We start from the raw sequence: 24,236 nt of genomic DNA, 5'->3' as shown, positions 1-24,236 counted from the left end.
GGGAGGTGGTCCCAGGACAGGGCCTGGCTGGGCGTTGGAGCCTGAGCAGATGAGGAGGGTGCCCCTCAAGGGCAATAATGACCTGGAGGTGGTAGACTGGATACACACGGGGGGACTGACCAAATAAGGCAATCTGCCAAGTGGGATGTAAGCCAGGCTTCTCATTGTCAGAAAACGGAGTTAGAGATATGTGGAAGGAGAAATAAAATGAACCCTGCATTGGTGGATGGGAACTGATGTATCCATCTGAATTTGGGGGCACTTCCCTGGCAGTCCAGTCCGTGCTTCCAATGCAGGGGGCACAGGTTCGATCCCTGGTCAGGGAAACAAGGTCCTGCATGCAGAGTGGCCAAAAAAAAAAAATTCTGAATTTGGGGTTTTATAGGTAGTGTATTAGTTTCCCAGGACAACGAGTTACCACAAACTGGGTGGTTTAAAACAGCAGACGTTGCTCCTCTCAAGGTTCTGGAGGCCGGAAGTCAGAAGTCAAGGTGAAGGCACAGATACACTCCATCTGTACCCACCTCTTCCAGCTTCTGGTGGCTGTGTGTTCCTTAGCTCGTGACCACATCACACCACCCTCTGTCTCCTCCTCTCCTCTGTGTGACTTGTCCTCTGGGTGTATATCTTATAAGGATACATGTGATTGCATTTAGGGCCCATCTAGATTATCCACGATAAGCTTCTCCTCTCTGATTGTTAATCACATTTTTTTTTGTTTGCCACATAAGCTAATATTCATATGTTCTGGTGAGTAGGACATGGACATATCTTTGGGGAGGACCATCATTCAATCCACTATAGACAGATATACACACACACTTACACTTTGTAGCTGTGTCCACAGTGAGGGCCTGGGAGCAGTGACACTCCAACAGCAACAAGCACATCTTTGTATGGTACTTCCACTTTTCTGCAAGTTTGTGACTGTCTAAAAACACACACACAAATCAGGAGTGATCTTCAGTCTAGTAAATGGTCAACTGCCGGATATAATTTGAGGAGCTGCCCAGAGCCATCAGCTAGTTTCCATACATGTTTATCACTGCTTCATCCTTATTAGAATGATTTACATTTTTGTAGCACATTTTATTAAACCACGAACTCTATAAAGTCAGGGACTAAATCTATTTCACTCATCATTTCATTTATCCAGTGCCTTGAACAGTCTCTGGGACACAGGAGGCACTCAATAAATATGCACTGATTGAATGAATGAATGAATGAGTGAAGGTAGCTTGACTAAGAGAGGCATGGCCTTTGAAGTTAGATCTGGGTAAACTCCCATCTCTCTCATTTCCTAATTGTGTGGTCCTGACCCCACTGGTCACCTTCTCAGCCTAGCTGAGACTCCAGCCAGATTACTGAGTTTGAATCCTGTCTTTACTATTTCCTAGTTGTGTGGTCTTGGGCAAGTTGCTTCAGTTTCCTCATCTATAAAATGGGAATTATAATAATACCCACACTTCATAGGGCTGTGTAGCATGTTATGAGTAGCTCAGATGGTTTCACTGGAGAATTCTAACAAATGTTTAAAGAACAATTTCTTCTAGAATATGGAGGGAACACTTCCCAATTCATTTTATGAACCTGACACCAAAACCAAAGACAGTAAAGAAAAAAAAGAAAAAGAGGAGAGACCAATATGACTCAAAAATGTAGATGTAAAAATCCTTAACGGAATATCAGCAAAGAGACTTCAGCAACATTTAAAATGAATTATACCCCATGACCAAGTGGGGTTATTCCAGAGATGCAAGGCTGGCTCCATATTTGAAAGCAATCCCTGGAGTCCAGCCTGCTGTCAAGCAATGGGGGTGGCAGCCAGGGGGTTCCACTGAGCTGTTCCTGGAATGAAGGTAGGGCCAAGCAAACCCTGGGAAGAGAAAATATTGGACTCTATACACATGGCTTTTGTTCAAAAAAATAAAGTGCTGCACTCCACATGCATTAGGTAACACCTGGCTTGTACATCTAATGCTTGTCTGAGAGCTGGGGCCACGGAAGGCACAGGAACAAACAGGAGAAAGTTTTGCTTGAGGCTCCAGGCGCTAAATGGGACAGTTCAATTTCCCAAGGTCAGCGTGACCCCAAGAATAGGGCCCAGGAGCAAAAAAGACCCTCCAGGCAAGAACTTGGCACCCGAAATACATGGAAACACACTCTGAATTTTTTGTTTAGGAACTCTGTATTTAAACTTTGAACCATATCCGTATAAATTTGAATTTGAAAACACTGACCTGGCGCCTTTCATAACCTCTACCAAAGGTGGAGATAGAGACTGCTAGCTAATAAAGTTCATCTCTGTGTGAAACACTTTAAATGACCAAACCCTCTGCCTGGGACTCGTCTCATAAAAAGAAAAGGCTCCCAGCTGCCCGTGGTGTTCAGAACAGTAAGTATCATGGCTCTTGGTGCCTTGCCACCATCCCCTCAGCACTCGCCATTCCAGCTTCCAGTACAAGCTGACAGCATCCTCCCTTCCTAAGGAGGCAAAGCTCTGCCTGAGAGCCCGCTCTTGCCCTGCAGTCAGTGTAAGTGCTGAGGAATTTATGCTGGGAAGCAGCTCTCAGCCAATGAAAGGTGGAGACTGGAGGGTAGAAACCTCCAATCTCCTCCATGTCTCCGGCAGGAATAACTCAGGCTGTTCTTCACAAACTTGGATGTGCTTATGACTCCCCTGGGAATCTTAATAAAATGCAGATTCTGATTTAGCAAGTCTGGGGTGGGGCCTGAGATTCTGCATTTCTAACAAGCTCCCAGGTGGTGCTGATGCTGGTCTGAGGACCACACTTTTTTTTTGCCTCTCACTGTTGTGGCCTCTCCCGTTGCGGAGCACAGGCTCCGGACGCGCAGGCTCAGCGGCCATGGCTCACGGACCCAGCAGCTCCGCGGCATGCGGGATCCTCCCGGACCGGGGCACGAACCCGCGTCCCCTGCATCGGCAGGTGGACTCTCAACCACTGCGCCACCAGGGAAGCCCAGGACCGCACTTTTGACTCTCCTACAGGTGCTTTCTGCAGTTTTCTCTCAAATAAACTGCTTGCTCTCAAATTCCTGTTGGAGGGTCCGCTTCTGGGGGAAGCACTTTTTTTTCTGTCTCTTTTCTTATATGTCATGCTCCTTGCTCTCAGTTTTCTCAAAGCCAGACCATTATCTTTGCAATGCGAGCCAGGGCCAACACCTCATTCCCTCATCTCCAGAATGACGGGGTTCAACTGTCTAGTTTCCCTCCTACACCAACATTCTAAAGATGTTCTTATTATTCTAGTGATTATCATGCTTTCCATACTCTTCCTGATCAGCTTTCCTGCTCCTGTGCATGACCTTCTAAAAATCAAGCTGGCTTCACAGCCTGCTCATCTCCAAAAGATGTCTCTAAACAGAAATGGAAAATGGAAGCCTTTTTTTCAAACATAATAGCAAAAATCCTTGACAGATAAAGGATATAGCAAATGTTCACACATGCAGATGTTATTGAGAAAAACATAAGAACAGTAGTTTCAGGCAGAGGCTATGAAAATGAAAATCAGTGCAAAACCAACAAAAGCTATGAAACCATAATCAAGACATCTAATTAGGAGATAATATATATAAGAAAACAATAGTGACTTTGTGTACTGTGTCTGCTTCTTTGATCAAACGTTCCTAGACATACATATACAGACACATGCTATCCCTTTCCAGATAATCACTTCAGAAAGCCACCAAGTATACGTATAAAGCAAGTACACAAGTCCTTACATATTATTATCACTTCAGTCACCTTTTTTTACCCAAAACAATACAACCCAACCTAAACACACACTTTATTTCCAATAACTTAATAAAATTTCTAAAATATTAATAAATGAAATTCATGCATGTAACCGTTATTTATTACTGTGTAACAATCCCCCAATCACAGTGACATGCAACAATAAATAGTTATGTCTCATTCAGGAGTCTGCATGTCTGCTGTGTGGCTCAGCTTCAGGCTGCAAGTCTGCAGGTTGGCTGGAATGGCTCTGCAATATGTGAATTCAGCCCGGCACCCAGATGCCAATGGGGCAGCAGCTCAGGCTAGCATCTTCTCACTGCAGAGGTCAGATGTTCCTGAGAACAGGAGCATGTGGTACCTCCAAGGGCTAGGTCCAAATTGGTACACTGTTACCTCCTCACATTCCGTTCCAAAGCAAGTCATGTGGCCAGGCCCAACACCAATAAGTGCCTCGCATGGAGTTATTAGTAGACTCAGTGAATATTTGCTGAACAATGATCTAATCTGCCAAGATGCTATTAAGAACTCTAGAGGCACTTGCCAATGAGGAATGCCAAAAGTGATATGAGTAATAACACTGTCATTGAAATCAGCATATAAGCACATGAGGGGACCATCCTAGAAGCACACATTTTAATTTGTTTGTTTAAAAAAGTCATTTTCATGCTTTTTATAAAAGTCAAACTTCATACTTCCCTAACTGAATGCATCTAATTCTTATTTATGCTTATATGGGACAGAAACCTACTCACAGAGGATCCTGAAAAGTTATCAAGTCCGTGTTTCCTTCATTCCTCTCTTACATTAAAAAAAAAAAAATCTTTAAAAGGAGAAGCAAAATTACCAGAATCTCCATTCTGATGCTCCAGGCTGGGGCTTGGCAGGCCATCTGCACAAGGATAAAAAAGCAGCACTGATTTGTTGGAGTCAGTTAGACTTTGTGGTAAGTCAGGAGTCCTGAGTTCAAGTCAGGTGCTCTACTATCTTAACTGCTCCTTTTACATCAGCTGCCTGTCTGACACATGGTTTTCTCTCCAGGTGTCCATTCCCTCACCCATCCCAGATGCAGCCAGCCCTCACAATATGACATCTATGGCTCTATAACATGCTGGAGGTTTTCTGGTGTCACTGTTTCCATAATGGAAACTGCTTTGTAGAGTCACTGATTTCAGCTCTAGAAAGTGTAACAGCTTATATGTGCTAAAGTTTGACAATGAGAACGCTAATGTTCTAGATTCTGTCTCTCATAAAGAAGAAATTCTCTTGGGATTTGTTGGGCTCATTTGTAATGAGTTGACAGGTTTTTTTGTTTTGTTTAATTAATTAATTAATTTATTTATTTATTTATGGCTGTGTTGGGTCTTCGTTGCTGCGCACGGGCTTTTCTCTAGTTGCGCCGAGCGGGGGCTACTCTTCGTTGAGGTGCACAGGCTTCTCATTGCAGTGGCTTCTCTTGTTGCAGAGCATGGGCTCTAGGCGCGTGGGCTTCAGTAGTTGCAGCACATGGGCTCGGTAGTTGTGGTTCGCGGGCTCCAGAGCGCAGGCTCAGTAGTTGTGGCACATGGGCTTAGTTGCTCTGTGGCATGTGGAATCTTCCCAGACCAGGGCTCGAACCCTTGCATTGGCAGGTGGATTCTTAACCACTGCGCCACCAGGGAAGTCCAAGTTGGAAGCTTTTAACTGTAAATTCTCTATATTAAAACCAAAAGGTTGACTTCCCTTATTGGGTGACTTCTGATGTGCCAGCAAAGATCAGCCCTTTTTAAATTTTTCTCCGTTTGTTTGGCAGTGGAGGTAATTTCATAACAAAAAGATGAATAACAGGGGGTTTTGGAGCCATTATATTATCCTAAGACTCAGAAGGTGTATTTTGAACTAGGGATGGGAAGAGTGAGTGCCCACCCTACCTGGCAGTCTACAGCCAGAAAAAAAAGAAAATAAGAAGTCAAATACTTTAAAATCAACTTCTAAAGCAAAAGGTCTACATTTCTCTGGACAGCATTTAACTAATTAATTATTAACTCCCCATCACCTGTCAAGTTCTTCAGACTGATAATAACCTCACTCTTTACTTGGCAAACACCTATGTCACCTTAGCCGGGCACACGCTATGACTTTTGTACTTTATCTCATTTAATTCTCTGCACAGTCCTCTTGAGATAAGTACTGCTATCCCCCCTTTATAGGTGAGAAACCCGGTCTAGTTCCAGCTTTGCCAACCTCGGCCGCCCGAGTCAGTGTCTTCTGAGACAGAAGAGAGTTCCCTTTCGCCCTCCTCGCGGTATTCCTGGCCCCTTAAATCTCACCTCCCGGTGCACCAGGTGGCCCAGTGGCCAGCAGGGCGCGGGGTGCGGGGCCGGGGTGGCAGCGGCTCGGTGCCCTTTGGAGCGGGGGCGGGCCCAGTTGGTGGCCGGGCGGCGGCCAGGGCCGGTTGCTTCGCACTCTTGACCGGCCATGGAGCTGGAGCGGCCGGCGCCCGGCGAGGTGCACGTGAGCCAGGCCATCCAGCCCGCGCACGCCAACCTCCGCGGAGAGCTGAGCGCCGCTCAGCTGCTCAAGTGGATCGACGCTGCCGCCTGCCTGGCGGGTAGGGGTGCTGGAAGGGGAGGGTAGGATGGGGGAGACCCAGGGTGCCGGGGGTCTGGAGTGGAGGAGCCCTGAGTGGGGGCGGGGCCCAGTGTGTGTAGCGGAGGGGCGTGTCTGGGAACTGGGAAGCGGGCTGGGATGTGGGGATGCGGGGTGACGGAGGTCCAGACGGCAGAGGTCGGGATGCTGTCACACCAGGACCCCTGATCGGTGAGGAGGGAGAAGGAAGGAGAGGAGGGTATTGACAGAGCTTTAAACCCCGTGCAGCTGGGAAGTAATGATTGAGATTGTTCACCCAACACTGGGAATGACCTAGACCAGTGGTTCTCAAACCTTTTAGTCTTAGGACTCCTTTACCCCATAAAATAAACGAGGACCCCCAGAGAGCTTTCGTGTTTGTTCTTTTACCCATATTTACCATATGCGAAATTTTAAAAAATAATTCATTTGAAAAGAACAAAAACCCATTACATGTTTTTATTGTAAAATAACTATATTTTCAGCAAGAACAAAAATGTACTTAGAGTACTGGTTTACATTTCTGCAAATCTCTTTAATGTCTAGTTTAATACATCACTCACCTCTTATATCTGCTTCTGAATTCAGTTTGTTGCCTTCCACACCGTCATGTAGTCTCTGCGAAGGACCTTTGCACCTGCTGTTATTTTTGCCTTTACACTCTTCTCTTGGCCCTTTCCATGCATTCCATCTCCACTAAATATCATTTATGCAGAGCAGTCTTTCCTAACTACCTGCTTTACATTTGCACCCTTTCATCACAACACCCTTTCCAAATTCCTCCACACCACTTAGCACAATCCGTAATTACTTTGTGTACATATATGTTCACCTTTTATTTCCTGCCTGGCCAATTAGCATGTAAACTGAAGCTTAGTAAGCACTTAATAAGTAAGCACTAAATAAAAACTTCCTGATTATATGGATGGGTAATTGGATGGATGGGTCCAGAACTTGGAATCTCATTTCTAAAAGGAAGCCAGGCTTTGCGTAAGGCACTTAATAGACTCAGCAAATGTACATTTTAAGTAAAATATGTTAGGATAAAATATTAGAGCTGGAAGGAGCTTAAGATCGTGTATCCCAGGACTCTTATTTTATACAGGACAAAAGTAAAGCTCAGCTGATTACAAATTCCTGTTTTCTTCAATGAGTGTGCATAGAGTTTCTAATGCCCTGTGTGTTAACCACCCACAAAATTCAGTCATATATCTGATGCCAATCTGTTTATTTTCTGTTTGTTGATAGGTCTGTTTGGTTTCTGTCTTAACAGTTTTTATCAGGATTTGAGGTCTGTTATAATAACAATAATGGAGACATGAATATAAAAGTAATTCACATGTATGAGAAACAAGTATAGAAATTATTCAGTTGCCATGCCTATTGCCATGGCAACTGAATTCATTATGTGAATATTGATGTGACTTTTAAAGTTACCTCACTTAGTGCTTCTGTCCTATAATGGAGAAACAATTGCCCTCCTGCAATTTTCATTAAGATTTCTATGGTTTTACACCTTTGGAAACTCGGATCACAGCAGGAGTCAATTGATAACCAATTACTGTGGACCTTAATAGTTATATTACTAATAATACAATATTGAAGAAACCTTTATGATAAAGTTGGTTTGGAAACACGGTTAATGTTAATCCTTGTAGGAAAACAAGGATTAGAATTAGCCACTGACCTTGTTAGAATTAGCCACCGGCCTCATCTGGAGACCAGAAGATACTGAAACAATATCTTTAATACTAAATATTATAAAAATTGTCAACCAAGAGCTTCAAGGCCCTATGCATGGTTTATCCTCAGCCTTCCCCTCAGCCTTATCTTACCTACTCTCCTTCTTGCTTTTTGCATTTTGCCACAAAAACCCCAGGACCTTTGTAGTCACTGTTCCTTCTGCCCAGCAAGCCCTTCCCTGCTCTCCTCCACAACACACAACTGTTTTACTCCTTCTCATCTTTCAGATCTCACTTCAAGCATTCTCTCCACAGGGAAACCTTCCCTGACATGCCACCTAGGTGTGGTTCCTCAGTTTACAGACCCTCACAAAATCCATGTTTCCTTCAGATCACCTAACTCATTTTGTTATTATGTATTCATTTAATTAATGTCTGGCTCCTCACTAGATTCCATGAGAATAGGGATAGTAGCTGTTTTATATTTCCAGCACCTTACAGAGAGGCTGGCATAGCACAAGTGTTCAATCAATATTAGTTAAAAGAAAGAATGAATGAAGCCACCGTCATTTTTATCAGTCATCATACCTGGACTATATCCACTTAGCTGTTCCTCAGCTTCTCTCAATTTCCCCAGGAAATCAGAAATAGCTTTAGGGTTTCTCCACTTTTACTGGCATACTGCATGAAGGGCAATCAAAACCAAGAACCAGAACAGACTGGTCCTGTTGAATTCATATCTGTCACACTTGTAAAAAGAAAATAAACACATGTAAAAATTGTGGCCTGTGTTGGTTCCCCATATTTTCATTTTTCATTTTTAATTTAATGGCCCTTGAAAGTCTATAATGTAAAACATGGCAGTTGAGCTCCTGAATCCCATATGCAGCCAAGTACTTCTCTAGGGAGCATTCCTTGGTTGGTCTTTTCTTTTCTCAGAGTTCCTGTTGCTTCTGTAGTAAAAATAACTATTTAGAACGATGTATTTGATTTTTATAAGCCAAAATTGCCTCTTTTGTAAGATAGAACTAATAACAGTATCAACCTCATGTAATTGATATGCATACTTAGCTCAGTGCCAGGCCAATAATAAATCATAATTATTATGATTATGTTTCTTTGTGCTATATATACATAGAAGACACCCAATATATACAATAAAAATTTAGTCTTTTATTGGTTTTTGCACTTTAGTTATCATTTAAATCATTCAAAATTTGGTAACTCATGTTGATGTACATGGTAACACTTTACCTACAAGAATAGTTTAATAAACTCAACATATCATCCCCTCATGTCAGGTGACCAGAATGAATGTCTATTACATACCCTTTAGTCAACACTTTATTGACTATGGCTAGATCTCTGTCACTGAGTAGACTCATTAAAAGATAGGACTGATAACAGCTCAGTGTCTGGAAATCAATGGGAATTTAACAAATGTTTGATATACTGAATTAAATTGAACCCAACTTTCTAGAGTCTAATACTTTTATGTTTCCTTCCTCTAATTGAACTTTAGAGCTGGGAAACCCATTTCCCCGCCTCCATCACTCACACACAGAGTTCTGCTATGGTTAGTTTTCTGGTAACTCAGTTTATGTTATCTGCATATTTGGAAGAATAGTTATTTCCAACTAGTAAAACCAGAATGTCCAGTTTTCTACAGAATTAGATCATAGGGAGGAATGTTTTAAATACTTGCTATCTGGAGTATTTTCTCATATCACTTTACCTGGGACTATCAATATATATTGCAATTAATGTAATCCACTACACACAAAGAATGCAAATTCAATATAATTCACTGTCTCTTTTTCATAATATGACAGCAGGAGTGAAGTCTCCAAAATTAAAATGGAGTTAAAATTTCTTTAAAAAGCTAATGCAGTCTGTTTGGGTTTTAACTGACTGTTCCTCAAAATGAAATTCTGGAAAAACCACATGTCAAGATTTTTCCCAAAGAGGAAAAATTCAGATACTTTTACATAAAGTAAAACCAACAATCAAAAAAAAAATCTCAACAAATTAACTGCAGACAGAGGGACTTCCCTGGTGGCGCAGTGGTTAAGAATCCGCTTGCCAATGCAGGGAACACGGGTTCAAGCCCTGGTCCAGGAAGATCCAGGAAGATCCCAACTAAGCACATGCACCACAACTACTGAGCCTGCGCTCTAGAGCCTGCAAGCCACAACTACTGAGCCCATGTGCCACTACTACTGAAGCCCATGCACCTAGAGCCTGTGCTCTTCAACAAGAGAAGCCACCACAATGAGAAGCCCGTGCACTGCAACGAAGAGTAGCCCCCGCTCGCTGCAACTAGGGAAAGCCCAAGGGCAGCAACGAAGACACAACACAGCCAAAAATAAATAAATAAATAAATAAATAAATAAATATTATAAAATGCAGGCAGGGAACATGGAAATAACTGGAGTGCTTCCCTAATCTCTCTCACCCTACTCAATGCTTTTCTCCTCCAACATAATTAATGCATAATGAATTTCATATGAATTTGGTAGTAATAAATAATAAATATTGATTAAATATTACTATGTGCCCATCTCTATTTCTCTGATGCCCAGACAAGTTTCTCTCTGATTTGGGGTATGAACTTAAGGTCTTCCACACTGTTCAGTGCTTGCACTGGTTAAGTGGTTTAAATATATTCAGCTACTGGTTATGTGGGATAATAGATACAGCTTTGGTGCATTGTTTTTTTAAACGAAAGAAGGGTAGTACCTGACAAAATATTTAAATTTGACACTAACTTACTAAAGTTACTATCTGAATAGCTAGATATGCTGGGTATTGGTGCTGAATTTCAAATCAAAGACAGTATAAGTTAAAACTTCAGAGAAAGTACAGTAATTTCCATGCAGTAGAAAAATAACTTATTGAGCAAAGGAACTGTTATCAATCCAGTTCATCCAGAAGTGTGGGCACAGTGGTCCTATACTGCATAAGAGGATGAGTTACTAGAATAAATCCACTTGTTTTATTCCTTTTCCTGCATGCTGAAATATTTTAATAACTATTAATGCAGCCCATTTTTAACCTATTTTTTGAAGCTGAAAAACATGCTGGGGTTTCCTGTGTTACAGCCTCAGTGGATGACATACAATTTGAGGAGACAGCTAGGTAAGTGGCATTGCTTTATCACACCTTTCTCCTGGGTTTATTGGTTCATTTACAACATGTATTTGTGGCACCTAAGCATACTCATTTGGAGCCAGGGATCCAATTTGTTAATGTAACATTTGAACCAATGTAAATCAGTAAAACATAATAATAATTTCAGGACCTACTTTTAGTAAATACTATTAAGTGTAAATTTGCAGCCCTGATTTTGTTGAGAAATAGCTCTCAGCATTAAATGCATTCTGGTATAAGGCACTGCAGGATTTCTAAAAGCTGGTTCTGAATGGCTCCTTCCTTTACTATTAATGATAATAAGTATCTCTATGATGGTGAATTTCATCATTAGGTTGTTGGGTAAACATTAATTCATCTGAGTAGAGGTGTTAAATTATGAAAAACATTTTATGTGTAGGAGTGTGTATATGTTTTACCATCTCTTATTGTAGAAAATTTCAAGATACACAAATCTTTCAACCATATACAAAAGTAGAGAGAATACTTCCATGTATCCCCAAGGACCCAACACCTAACTACAACAATAATCAACTCATAAATGCTGTTGTTTTATCAATACCCTTCCATACTCCCCCACATACCTGGATTATTTTGAAGCAAATCCCAGACATCATCTCTGAATATTTCAGTATATATTTCTAAAAGATCAGGGCTCTTTTAGAAAACATAATAACGTAACTGCAATACCATTAAGAAAAACTATCATTCCCAATGGTCTCAAAAAAATTTTTTTTTAATTTAAACAATTGGTCTATGGATTGAATCAGGATCCAATATGGCTGATATGACCTTTAACATAAAAACTTCCCTTTCTTCTTTTCTCTTGCAATTTGTTTTTTAAAGAAACCTGGTCATTTGTCCTATAGCGTTTACCACATTTTGTATCTGCTCACTGTATACCTGTTTAACATGCTCACTGATGCAGGGTTGGTCATTATTTCTATGCCTTTTTGGTGGACAGAATTAAGAATTATTTTTTTAAAGAGGTTACATTAATAACTGTAATAAACTAGGGTTATATGGTTTTACTTAATTTATCTGATTTTATGTAACTCTTTTTTTTCTTTCTGAATATCTTGATCCTAAAAGAACCATCCCAGACTAGAAACAGATGATCTTCTCTCTTCCTTTTTCTTATGTTATGTTTAGAAAAAGGAAGAGAGAAGATCATCTGTTTCTAGTCTGGGATGGTTCTCAAGGACCACGGGGTAGCTGCCACCTGTTTTCAAAACCCTAAGTAGTCTGTCCAGTGAGATGCCCACTTCATCTCTACAACCTCCAGCTTACATTTATCTATTTGGCACTTATTCATTTATATACAAACAAAATTAAGTTAAATAAAATGACATGCATAAAGAAGTTATATCTCCAAAGCTAACCCAAAAGAAATTTTTGGTAGGCATTAGAATCATAGATATGGAAAGACCTTTAGAACTCAACCCAATCATCTCTTTGTACTGATAAGAAACTGAAGCCTAAGGCCCAGAGCCAGCCAAAGGACAGAGGACACTTAGAGCCTGGATCTTCTTATGCTCTATCCAGTGCTTTCTCCAACCCACTTCTTCTATCTTTGTGATCAGCAACCTTTATTGAACATCTCCTAATGCTTGTTCTCATAGGTAGCTGCAGTGTCAGTGAAAGAGCCCTTGACATTCTAGAGACTTGTAGATATAGATAAAGGTCTATTGGGTCTATTGACTAAGCACAGATACTAGCTATGTGATTTTTCCTGAAGTAGAAAAAGTTGACATGTGTTTGTATCTCAACACAATTATAGATTACTGAAAATCCAAACTTATTTGGGAATAGATTAAAGCACCGTTATTAAATTTAGGAATGCCAACAGTATATTGCAATAAAACATCTATTATGTACTTTCCAATCCTAAATTCTGTAACTTAGACTTAACTAGTAACCTCATCATTAAAGTGTGGTTTGCCATTTGAACCATTTTGTGTTTGTGTTACCAGAAAGGATTTGTGGCCACTAAAATATATGGGACCTGCACCATTAAAAAAAGAAAATTAAGAACTACATATAGAAAGCCATACAATTTGTTTAAAAGCCATATTATTTTTTTTTACTATATTGATTTTTAAAAAATATTTATTTATTTGGTTGCATCAGGTCTTAGTTGCGGCAGGCGGGCTCCTTAGTTGTGGCAAACTCTTGGTTGCAGCATGCACGTGGGATCTAGTTTCCAGACCAGGGATCGAACCCGGGCCCCCTGCATTGGGAGTGCAGAGTCTTAACCACTGTGCCATCAGGGAAGTCCCACATTAGATATTTTTTCAATTCACAATATATATTGAATATACCAAAAGTACTGCTCTAGGTTCAATAGAATATGTGAATGTTTATGACACAATACTGAAGTGTGGCAGTCACTCAGTCTGGTAAGAAAGTCAAACAAATACATAGTCATCAGAATAGAAAGTATGATAGGATGCATGCCTAGGGTGAGATATAAATTCTGTGGGGTAGATAAAAGGTACATTTTGACTGGAGAACCAATGAGAGTTTCATGATGGAGGTAGTATTTAATGTGGGCCTTGAATGAGGTATAGATTTTCACTGGTGAATAGGAAAAGGACTTCACAAGATGAGGTACATACATGTAAGAGCCTAAGCATTGAGGTGGGAAGAAGTGGGGGGTGGTTAGGAAAAGCCTGGCGTGCAGAGATGATGCCCCAGCAGCACTGTGGGGCTGGGTAACAGAAGACCTTGAATGCCATGCTATGAAATTGATTTTACTTGGGATTTTAGCAGAATGAAAAGCAGAATGTCTCCTGCTTTTAAAGGAAGGGCAGAGTTCACAAAAGAGACAAAAACGTGGCAAGGTGGACTTCCCTGGTGGTCCAGTGGTTAAGACTCAGCACTTCCACTGCAGGGGGAGCAGGTTCGAGCCCTGGTCAGGGAAGTTACACATGCCACATGGTGTGGCCAAAAAAAAAAGTGGCAAGATGCTTCCCCTCCTCAGAGTCTGACAGGCAGAGGTGGAAGATTTTGGTAGTATATGAGTACAAAGTACTACAGTAGCTTTGAAAAGGGACTCTCTGCCTCGTGTTATCACTGTAAATCTCTGCTAGAAACTTTACCAAACAGAGTTAGGAAATCTAGGAGGAACAAGTTTAAGGAAAAGAGAAAATTGGTTTGGGTTTGCATGTGCTAAGTGTGGGGATTAAGTGAAATTAGGTAATGTGTGTGTAAGCAGCTATCACTCAGCCTAGTAGGGCCTCCATAACCATTAGCTGAATCTGCTGAGAGAAGTTTGAAAATATGGCTCTGTGTTTCAAGAATGAGGTTCGGGCTAAAGATTTAGATTTGAGAATCATCTCTATAAAGATGATAGGATTGTGGAAGAGAACAAGGTCTTCAGGAAGAGGCCGAAATGAGAAAAAACAAAGAACATAAATTTGGTGGATGGCTACCATTAAGGAATGGATTAAGAAAGGGAAATCAGTGAAGAAAACTGAGAATGAAGAGAGAACAGTATTTTGGAAGCCAAGGGAAGAGAAGGTTTCCTGAAGAAAGAGGTTGATTGATGCTGTTAAGTGAGAGAAGACCTTGGATTTAGCTGTTAGGAAGTGACTTCAGAGATATCAGGAGTAAGATGTGGAAGCAACAGCTAGATTTGAGTGGCTGAGAAGTGAATGAGAGATGAAACCCCCAAACTTCTGAACCTGACAAAATCCTAATCTTTTAAGACCCATCTCAGATGTTACCTCTTCTATGGCTCCTTTCCTGACTTTTCACATTAGTCACTTCTGGGTGTTTTTGCAATACTTGATTCTTTCTTCCTTTTGAAAAATTTCATAGCGTTGCACTTCACCTGTCTGCATCCTGATGTCCCAAGTGAAGACTGGTCTCCTTGATGTCATCAACCTTATCTTGTTAATCACTGTATCCTGAGGTCTTAGTTTCGTGCCAGGACTAGTTGTAACTCAGTAAACATTTGTTAAATGTATGAGCTGGAAAAAGAAAAAGATTATTTTAGGAAGTTTGAATATGGAGAAATATAGAGGAGAAGAGAAAAAAATGTTGTGATAGAATAAACTTGAGAGAAAGATTTTTAGCAAGGAAAAGCCTTGAACATTTTCACAGACTGAGAAGGAGTCAAGGAAGGGGCAGAGATTGAGGGTACAAAAGAGGAAAGAGCTGCCTAAGCCAGGCCATGGTGCAGGAGGAAAGGTAAGAGTAGGATGGGATCAAGGGCACGGGTAAAGAAAGAGGTCTGGAAGAGATCTATTTTTCTTCCCCTGAAACAGAAGATTGAGAAGAATAGTGAGAATGTAGTTCAACTTTGAAGTCAGGGAGAAAAACTGAGGAGGCTTATATTGGGTAGACCCTTAGGTGACTGAAGGGCCAGAACACAAAAGCTTTGAAACAACTAGGGTTACATGACCAGAGTCCCAGTAATAATGTGGAGTGAATGGATCATCTGGCAACATTGAGGGCTCCTGTAAACCGAGTGAAGGTATTCAGTTTGTTTGCTTGCTTGTATGTTTACCATTTATTTGTTAACCAACATTTAAAAATATCAATTGTATAGGTTTGCATGTGTGTTCGTTTTCTCTTAACCGAACAGCTGTGGTACAGTCAAGTATCTGTTGTAGATTTGGAAATCATTTTGCACACCATCTTTGCAAAGGCCGTTTTCTGTTAAAAAGAGGTAGTCAGCTAACTCTTGTGTGGTTTACAATAATCAGTATCTATTTTTAGTGCTGTCTCGTTATGTTATTGAGTTTCTCATGCATGAACATTATCAGCATAAGGTGGAACTGTTCTATGGCACAAACATTTAAGTGAATCTCCAAGTCTGAAATGAGATGTGCTAGAATTACTGTTGTTTTTTTTTTTTAATCTAGAGTTGGACAAGTTATAACCATCAAAGCGAAAGTTACTAGAGCGTTCAGCACAAGCATGGAGGTAAGAGGCTCCCTTTTCTTCCTTCTGCCTGTTGGTGCTCATTTCTTCATTGTTTACAGAGGAGAGAGGAGGAGGCCTGGAATAACTTGGAGTTCATGTGATTCTGAATTTCAGAAGGCCATTGAATCTGTAGTCAGGCTCACAGGTAAATAATAAGCCTGTGTTTCCCTGCTACTAAAATTAAATGTGATGCAATGAACTATTTTTACATAAAAGGATATACACAAAGTAAACATACAAGGGAGGGCACTCCCTTGGTTCTTTGCCAGGTATAGGTTTTATTTCTTAATTATTCTGACTCTATTACTATTCTAATTCTACTTGTTCCCTATCTCCTCACCTATAATGAAAACTAGCCCCACAATTAACTAATTTTTGAAAGGCAGAGTAATTGGAGCAAGAAGGGAAGCTTAGATTTTTCTTCTTCGCCTACCTGGTTTTCTTTTCTTTATTATAGCTATGAATACAAAATTCTTGGGAGATTTTGAAGTCTCTATCCAGGTTAAAATAGCAGGAAAGGAGTTCATGGATCCCATGTTGCAACTTGTAGTTTGCTCAGTAGCAGTCCCTTTGATCTCTGGGCACAAAAGACATGTAGGGACTTACATTTGTTTCTTAGGGATTCTATGACAAAGTTTCACAGATTAGGTGCCTTAAACAACAGAAATTTATTGTCTCACTGTTCTGGAGGCTAGCAGTCCTACATCAAGGTGTCAGTAGGGTTGGTTCCTTCCAAGGCCTATGGGAGAGAATCTGCCCCCATCCTCCCTCCTAACCTCTGGTGGTTTGCCAGTGGTTTGCTTCACCCCGATCTCAGCCTTCATCTGCACATGGTGTTCTCCCTATGTGTGTGTGTGTGTGTGTGTGTGTATGTGTCCAAATTTTCCCTTTTTATTAAAAAAAATTTTTAACATCTTTATTGGAGTATAATTGCTTTACTATGGTGTGTTTCTGCTTTATAACAAAGTCAATCAGCTATACATATATATATATATATATATATATATATACATCCCCATATGTCCTCCCTCTTGCATCTCCCTCCCACCATCCCTATCCCATCCCTCCCATCCCTCTAGGTGGACACAAAGCACTGAGCTGATCTCCCTGTGCTATGTGGTTACTTCCCACTAGCTATCTGTTTTACTTTTGGTAGTGTATATATGTCGATGTCACTCTCTCACTGCGTCCCAGCTTACCCTACCCCCTCCTCGGGTGCTCAAGTCCATTCTCTATGTCTGCGTCTTTATTCCTGTCCTGCCCCTAGGTTCTTCAGACCCAATATTTTTTTTTTAGATTCCATATATATGTGTTAGCATACGGTATTTGTTTTTCTCTTTCTGATGTACTTCACTCTGTATGACAGTCTCTAAGGTCCATCCACCTCACTACAAATAACTCAATTTCATTTCTTTTTATGGCTAATATTCCATTGTATATATGTGCCACATCTTCTTTATCTGTTCATCTTTCAGTGGACACTTAGGATGCTTCCATGTCCTGGCTATTGGAAATAGAGCTGCAATAAACATTGGGGTACATGACTCTTTTTGAATTATGGTTTTCTCAGGGTACATGCCCACTAGTGGGATTGGTAGGTCGTATGGTTGTTCTATTTTTAGTTTTTTAAGGACCCTCCATACTGTTCTCCATCGTAGCTGTATCAATATACATTCCTACCAACAGTGCAAGAGGGTTCCCTTTTCTCCACACCCTCTCCAGCATTTATTGTTTGTAGATTTTTTGATGATGGCCATTCTGACAGGTGTGAGGTGATAACTCATTATAGTTTTGATTTGCATTTCTCTAATGATTAGTGATACTGAGCATCCTTTTATGTGTTTGTTGGCAATCTGTATATCTTCTTTGGAGAAATGTCTATTTAGGTCTTCTGCCCATTCTTGGATTGGGTTGTTTTTTTGATATTGAGCTGCATATGCTGTCTATAAGAGACCCACCTCAGACCTAGGGACACATACAGACTGAAAGTGAGGGGATGGAAAAAGATATTCCATGCAAATGGAAATCAAAAGAAAGCTGGAGTAGCAATTCTCATATCAGAAAAAATAGACTTTAAAATAAAGACTATTACAAGAGACAAAGAAGGACACTACATAATGATCAAGAGATCAATCCAAGAAGAAGATATAACAATTGTAAATATTTATGCACCCAAAAAAGGAGCACATCAATATATAAGGCAAATGCTAACAGCCATAAAAGGGGAAATCAACAGTAACACAATAATAGTAAGGGATTTTAACACCCCACTTTCACCAATGGACAGATCATCCAAAATGAAAATAAATAAGGAAACACAAGCTTTAAATGATACATTAAACAAGATGGACTTAATTGATATTTATAGGACATTCCATCCAAAAACATCAGATTATACTTTCTTCTCAAGTGCTCTTGGAACATTCTCCAGGATAGACCATATCTTGGGTCACTAGTCAAGCCTTGGTAAATTTAAGAAAATTGAAATTGTATCAAGTAACTTTTCTGATCACAACGCTATGAGACTAGATATCAATTACAGGAAAAAAATCTGTAAAAAATACAAACACATGGAGGCTAAACAATACGCTACTAAATAAGCAAGAGATCACTGAAGAAATCAAAGAGGAAATCAAAAAATACCTAGGAGCAAATGACAATGAAAACACAACCACCCAAAACCTATGGGATGTAGCAAAAGCAGTTCTAAGAGAGAAGTTTATAGCAATACAATTCTACCTCAAGAAACAAGAAACATCTCAAATAAACAACCTAACTTTACACCTAAAGCAATTAGAGAAAGAACAACAAAAAAACCCAAAGTTAGCAGAAGGAAAGAAATCATAAAGATCAGATCAGACATAAATGAGAAAGAAATGAAGGAAATGATAGGCAAAGATCAATAAAACTAAAAGAGGTTTCTTTGAGAAGATAAAAAAAATTGATAAACCATTAGCCAAACTCATCAAGAAAAAAAGGGAGCAGACTGAAATCAGTAGAATAAAAATGAAAAAGGAGAAGTAACAACTGACACTGCAGAAAAACAAAGGATCATGAGAGATTACTACAAGCAACTATATGCCAATAAAATGGACAACCTGGAAGAAATGGGCAAATTCTTAGAAATGCACAACCTCCTGAGACTGAACCAGGAAGAAATAGAAAATACAAACAGGCCAATCACAAGAACTGAAATTGAGACTGTGATTAAAAACCTTCCAACAAACAAAAGTCCAGGACCAGATGGCTTCGCAGGTGAATTCTGTCAAACATTTAGAGAAGAGCTAATACCTATCCTTCTCAAACTCTTCCAAAATATAGCAAAGGGAGGAACACTCCCAAACTCATTCTACGAGGCCACCATCACCCTGATACCAAAACCAGACGAAGATGTCACAAAGAAAGAAAACTACAGGCCAATGTCACTAATGAACATAGATGCAAAAATCCTCAACAAAATACTAGCAAACAGAATCCAACATCACATTAAAAGGATCACACACCATGATCAAGTGGGGTGTATCCCAGGAATGCAAGGATTCTTCAATATATGCAAACCAATCAATGATAAACCATATTAACAAATTGAAGGATAAAAACCATATGATCATCTCAATAGATGCAGAAAAAGCTTTCAACAATATTCAACACCGATTTATGATAAAAACCCTCGAGAAAGTATACATAGAGGGAACTTACTTCAACATAATAAAGGCCATATATGACAAACCCACAGCCAACATCATTGTCAATGGTGAAAAACTGAAACCATTTCCACTAAGATCATGAACAAGGCAAGGTTTCCCACTCTCACCACTATTATTCAACATAGTTTTGGAAGTTTTAGCCACAGCAATCAGAGAAGAAAAAGAAATAAAAGGAATACAAATTGGAAAAGAAGAAGTAAAACTGTCACTGTTTGCAGATGGCATGATACTATACATAGAGAATCCTGAAGATGCTACCAGAAAACTACTAGAGCTAATCAATGAATTTAGTATAGTAGCAGGATACAAAATTAATGCACAGAAATCTCTTGCATTGCTATACACTAATGATGAAAAATCTGAAAGAGAAATTAAGGAAACACTCCCATTTACCATTGCAACAAAAAGAATAAAATACCTAGGAATAAACCTACCTAGGGAGACAAAAGACCTGTATGCAGAAAACTATAAGACACTGATGAAAGAAATTAAAGGTGATACAAACAGATGGAGAGATATACCATGTTCTTGGACTGGAAGAATCAACATTGTGAAAATGTACTACCCAAAGCAATCTACAGATTCAATGCAATCCCTATCAAACTACCAATGCCATTTTTCACAGAACTAGAACAAAAAATTTCACAATTTGTATGGAAACACAAAAGACCCCAAATAGCCAAAGCAATCTTGAGAAAAAAAAATGGAGCTGGAGGAATCAGGCTCCCTGACTCCATTGTATACTACAAAGCTACAGTAATCAAGACAGTATGGTACTGGCACAAAAACAGAAATATAGATCAATGGAACAGGATAAAAAGCCCAGAGATAAACCCATGCACATATGGTCACCTTATCTTTGATAAAGGAGGCAAGAATATACAATGGAGAAAAGACAGCCTCTTCAATAAGTGGTGGTGGGAGAACTGGACAGCTACATGTAAAAGAATGAAATTAGAACACTTCCTAACACCATACACAAAAATAAACTCAAAATGGATTAGAGACCTGTATGTAAGACCAGACACTATAAAATTCTTAGAGGAAAACATAGGCAGAATACTACATGACATAAATCACAGCAAGATCTTCTGACCCACCTCCTAGAGAAATGGAAATAAAAACAATAAACAAATGGGACCTAATGAAACTTAAAAGCTTTTGCACAGCAACGGAAACCACAAACAAGATGAAAAGACAACCCGCAGAATGGGAGAAAATATTTGCAAATGAAGGAACTGAGAAAGGATTAATCTCCAAAATATACAAGCAGCTCAGTATCAAAAAAAACAACCCAATCCAAGAATGGGCAGAAGACCTAAATAGACATTTCTTGTTCTTTCAGGTCTTGTTTTTGTATCCATTCAGACAGTCTATGTCTTTTGGTTGGAGCATTTAATCCATTTACATTTGAGGTAATTATTGATACGTATGTTCCTATTACCATTTTCTTAATTGTTTTGGGTTTGTTATTGTAAGTCTTTTCTTTCTCTTGTGTTTCCTGCCTAGAGAAGTTCCTTTAGCATTTTTTGTAGAGCTGGTTTGGTGGTGCTGTATTCTCTTAGCTTTTGCTTGTCTGTAAAGGTTTTAATTTCTCTGTTGAATCTGAATGAGATCCTTGCTGGGTAGAGTAATCTCAGTTGCAGGTTTTTCCCTTTCATCACTTTAAATATGTCCTGCCACTCCCTTCTGGCTTGCCGTTTCTGCTGAAAAATCAGTTGTTAACCTTATGGGGATTCCTTTGTATGTTAATTGTTGCTTTTCCCTTGCTGCTTTTAATATTTTTTCTTTGTATTTAATTTTTGATAGTTTGATTAATATGTGTCTTGGTATGTTTCTCCTTGGATTTATCCTGTATGGGACTCTCTGCATTTCCTGGACATGATTGATTATTTCCTTACCCATAGTAGGGAAATTTTCAACTATAATTTCTTCAAATATTTTCTCAGTCCCTTTTTCTTCCCTCTTCTTCTTCTGAGAACCCTATCATTCAAATGTTGGTGTGTTTATTGTTGTCCCAGAGGTCTCTGAGATTGTCCTCAATTCTCTTTTTTTTTTTGCTTTATTCTGCTCTGTAGTAATTTCCACTATTTTATCTTCTAGGTCACTTATCCATTCTTCTGTCTGTTATTCTGCTATTGATTCCTTCTAGAGAATTTTTTTTTTTTTTAATGGTATGTGAGCCTCTCACTCTTGTGGCCTCTCCCATTGTGGAGCACAGGCTCCGGATGCACAGGCTCAGCAGCCATGGCTCATGGGCCCAGCCGCTCTGCGGGATGTGGGATCCTCCCGGACCGGGGCACGAACCCGTGTCCCCTGCATCGGCAGGAGGACTCTCAACCACTGCACCACCAGGGAAGCCCCTTCTAGAGAATTTTTAATTTCATTTATTGTGCTGTTCTTCATTGTTTGCTCTTTAGTTCTTCTAGATCCTTGTTAAACGTTTCTTGTATATTCTCCATTCTTATTTCCAAGATTTTGGATCATCTTTACTATCATTACTCTGAATTCTTTTTCAGGTAGACTGCCTATTTCCTCTCCATTTGTTTGGTCTGGTAGGTTTTTACCTTGCTGCTTCATCTGCTGTGTATTTCTCTGTCTTCTCATTTTGCTTAACTTACTGTGTTTGGGGTCTCCGTTTCACAGGCTGCAGGTTCATAGTTCCCACTGTTTTTGGTGTCTGCTCCTAGTGGGTAAGCATGGTTCAGTGGGTTGTGTAGGCTTCCTGGTAGAGGGGACTGGTGCCTGTGTTCTGGTGGATGACGCTGGATCTTGTCTTTCTGGTGGGCAGGACCACGTCTGGTGGTGTGTTTTGGGGTGTCTGTGAACTTATTATGATTTTAGGCAGCCTCTCTGCTAATGGGTGTGTCTGTGTTCCTGTCTTTCTAGTTGTTTGGCATAGGGTGTCCACCACTGTAGCCTGCTGATCGTTGAGTGGAGCTGGGTCTTAGCATTGAGGTGGAGATCTCTGGGAGAGTTTTTGTCATCTGATATTATGTGGGGCTTGGAGGTGTCTGGTGGACCAATGTCCTGAACTCGGCTCTCCCGCCTCAGAGGCTCAGGTCTGACACCCGGCCAGAGCACCAAGACCCTGTCAGCCACACGGCTCAGAAGAAAAGGAAGAAAGAAAGGAAGGAAGGAAGGAAGAGATGGAGTGAGGGAAGGAGGAAGAGAGAAAAAAGGAATAAAATATGTTATTAAAAATAAAAAATTAAAAAAAGAGAGAAAGAAAGAAGAGAGTAACCAAACCAAAAAAGTTGGTTATAGCGCTAAAAACTATAGTTACAAACAAACAAAATGGACAGTCAGAACCCTAGGACAAATGGCAAAAGCAAAGCTATACAGACAAATCACAAAAAGAAGCATACACATACACACTCACAAAAAGAGAAAAAGGATAAAAATTAGGGCTTCCCTGGTGGCGCAGTTGTTGAGAGTCCACCTGCCGATGCAGGGGAGGCGGATTTGTGCCCCAGTCCGGGAATATTCCACATGCAGCAGAGTGGCTGGGCCCGTGAGCCATGGCCGCTGAGCCTGCACGTCCGGAGCCTGTGGTCTGCAACAGGAGAGGCCACAACAGTGAGAGGCCCGCATACTGCAAAAAAAAAAAAAAAAATTAAAGAAGAGAGCAACCAAATCAATAAAGAAATCTACCAATGAGAATAAGCTCTAAATACTAAACTCCGATAAACATAAACCAGAAACAAATTATTTGGAGAAAGCAAACTCCAAATCTACAGCTGCTCCCAAAGTCCATCACCTCAATTTTGGGATGATTTGTTGTCTATTCAGGTATTCCACAGATGCAGGGTACATCAAGTTGATTGTGGAGGTTTAATTCGCTGCTCCTGAGGCTGCTGGGAGAAATTTCCCTTTCTCTTCTTTGTTCGCACAGCTCCTGGGGTTCAGCTTTGGATTTGGCCCCGCTTCTGCGTGTAAGTTTCTTGAGGGCATCTGTTCCCTACCCAGACAGGACAAGGTTAAAGGAGCGGCTGATTAGGTGGCTCTAGCTCACTCATGCTGGGGGTAGGTGGGGTATGGAAGGTGGGGTAAGCCTGTGGCAGCAGTGGCCACTGTGACGTTGCAATAACCTGAAGTGCGCCGTGTGTTCTCCCGGGGAAGTTGTCCCTGGATCATGGGACCCTGGCAGTGGCGGGCTGCACAGGCTGCCGGGAGGGGAGGTATGGATAGTGACCTGCGCTTGCACACAGGCTCTTAGGTGGCTGCAGCAGCAGCCTTAGCATTTCATGCCCATCCCTGGTGCCTGCGATGATAGCCACGGCTCACGCCCAACTCTGGAGCTCATTTAGGCGGTGCTCTGAATTCCCTCTCCTCACACACCCCTAAACAATGGTCTCTTACCTTTTAGGCAGGTCCAGACTTTTTCTTGGACTCCCTCCC

At 40.5% G+C, this 24,236-nt stretch overlaps 1 protein-coding gene across 1 annotated transcript in view; it reads left to right on the top strand.

The window, feature by feature from the left end:
* Positions 1 to 6,214: 6,214 nt before the first annotated feature.
* Positions 6,215 to 24,236, top strand: part of ACOT12 (acyl-CoA thioesterase 12) — a 47,604-nt gene continuing 29,582 nt past the window's right edge. The window contains exons 1-3 of the mRNA XM_060143223.1: positions 6,215 to 6,347; positions 11,115 to 11,184; positions 16,068 to 16,128. Of these exons, the coding sequence (XP_059999206.1) occupies positions 6,215 to 6,347; positions 11,115 to 11,184; positions 16,068 to 16,128 (264 nt within the window). The remainder of the gene's footprint in view (positions 6,348 to 11,114; positions 11,185 to 16,067; positions 16,129 to 24,236) is intronic.

This window comes from Lagenorhynchus albirostris, chromosome 3 (assembly GCF_949774975.1).
Source record: "Lagenorhynchus albirostris chromosome 3, mLagAlb1.1, whole genome shotgun sequence".
Taxonomy (NCBI): domain Eukaryota; kingdom Metazoa; phylum Chordata; class Mammalia; order Artiodactyla; family Delphinidae; genus Lagenorhynchus; species Lagenorhynchus albirostris.
The sequence above is the reverse complement of the archived record's forward strand: the minus strand, read 5'-3'. Positions and strand labels throughout refer to the sequence as shown.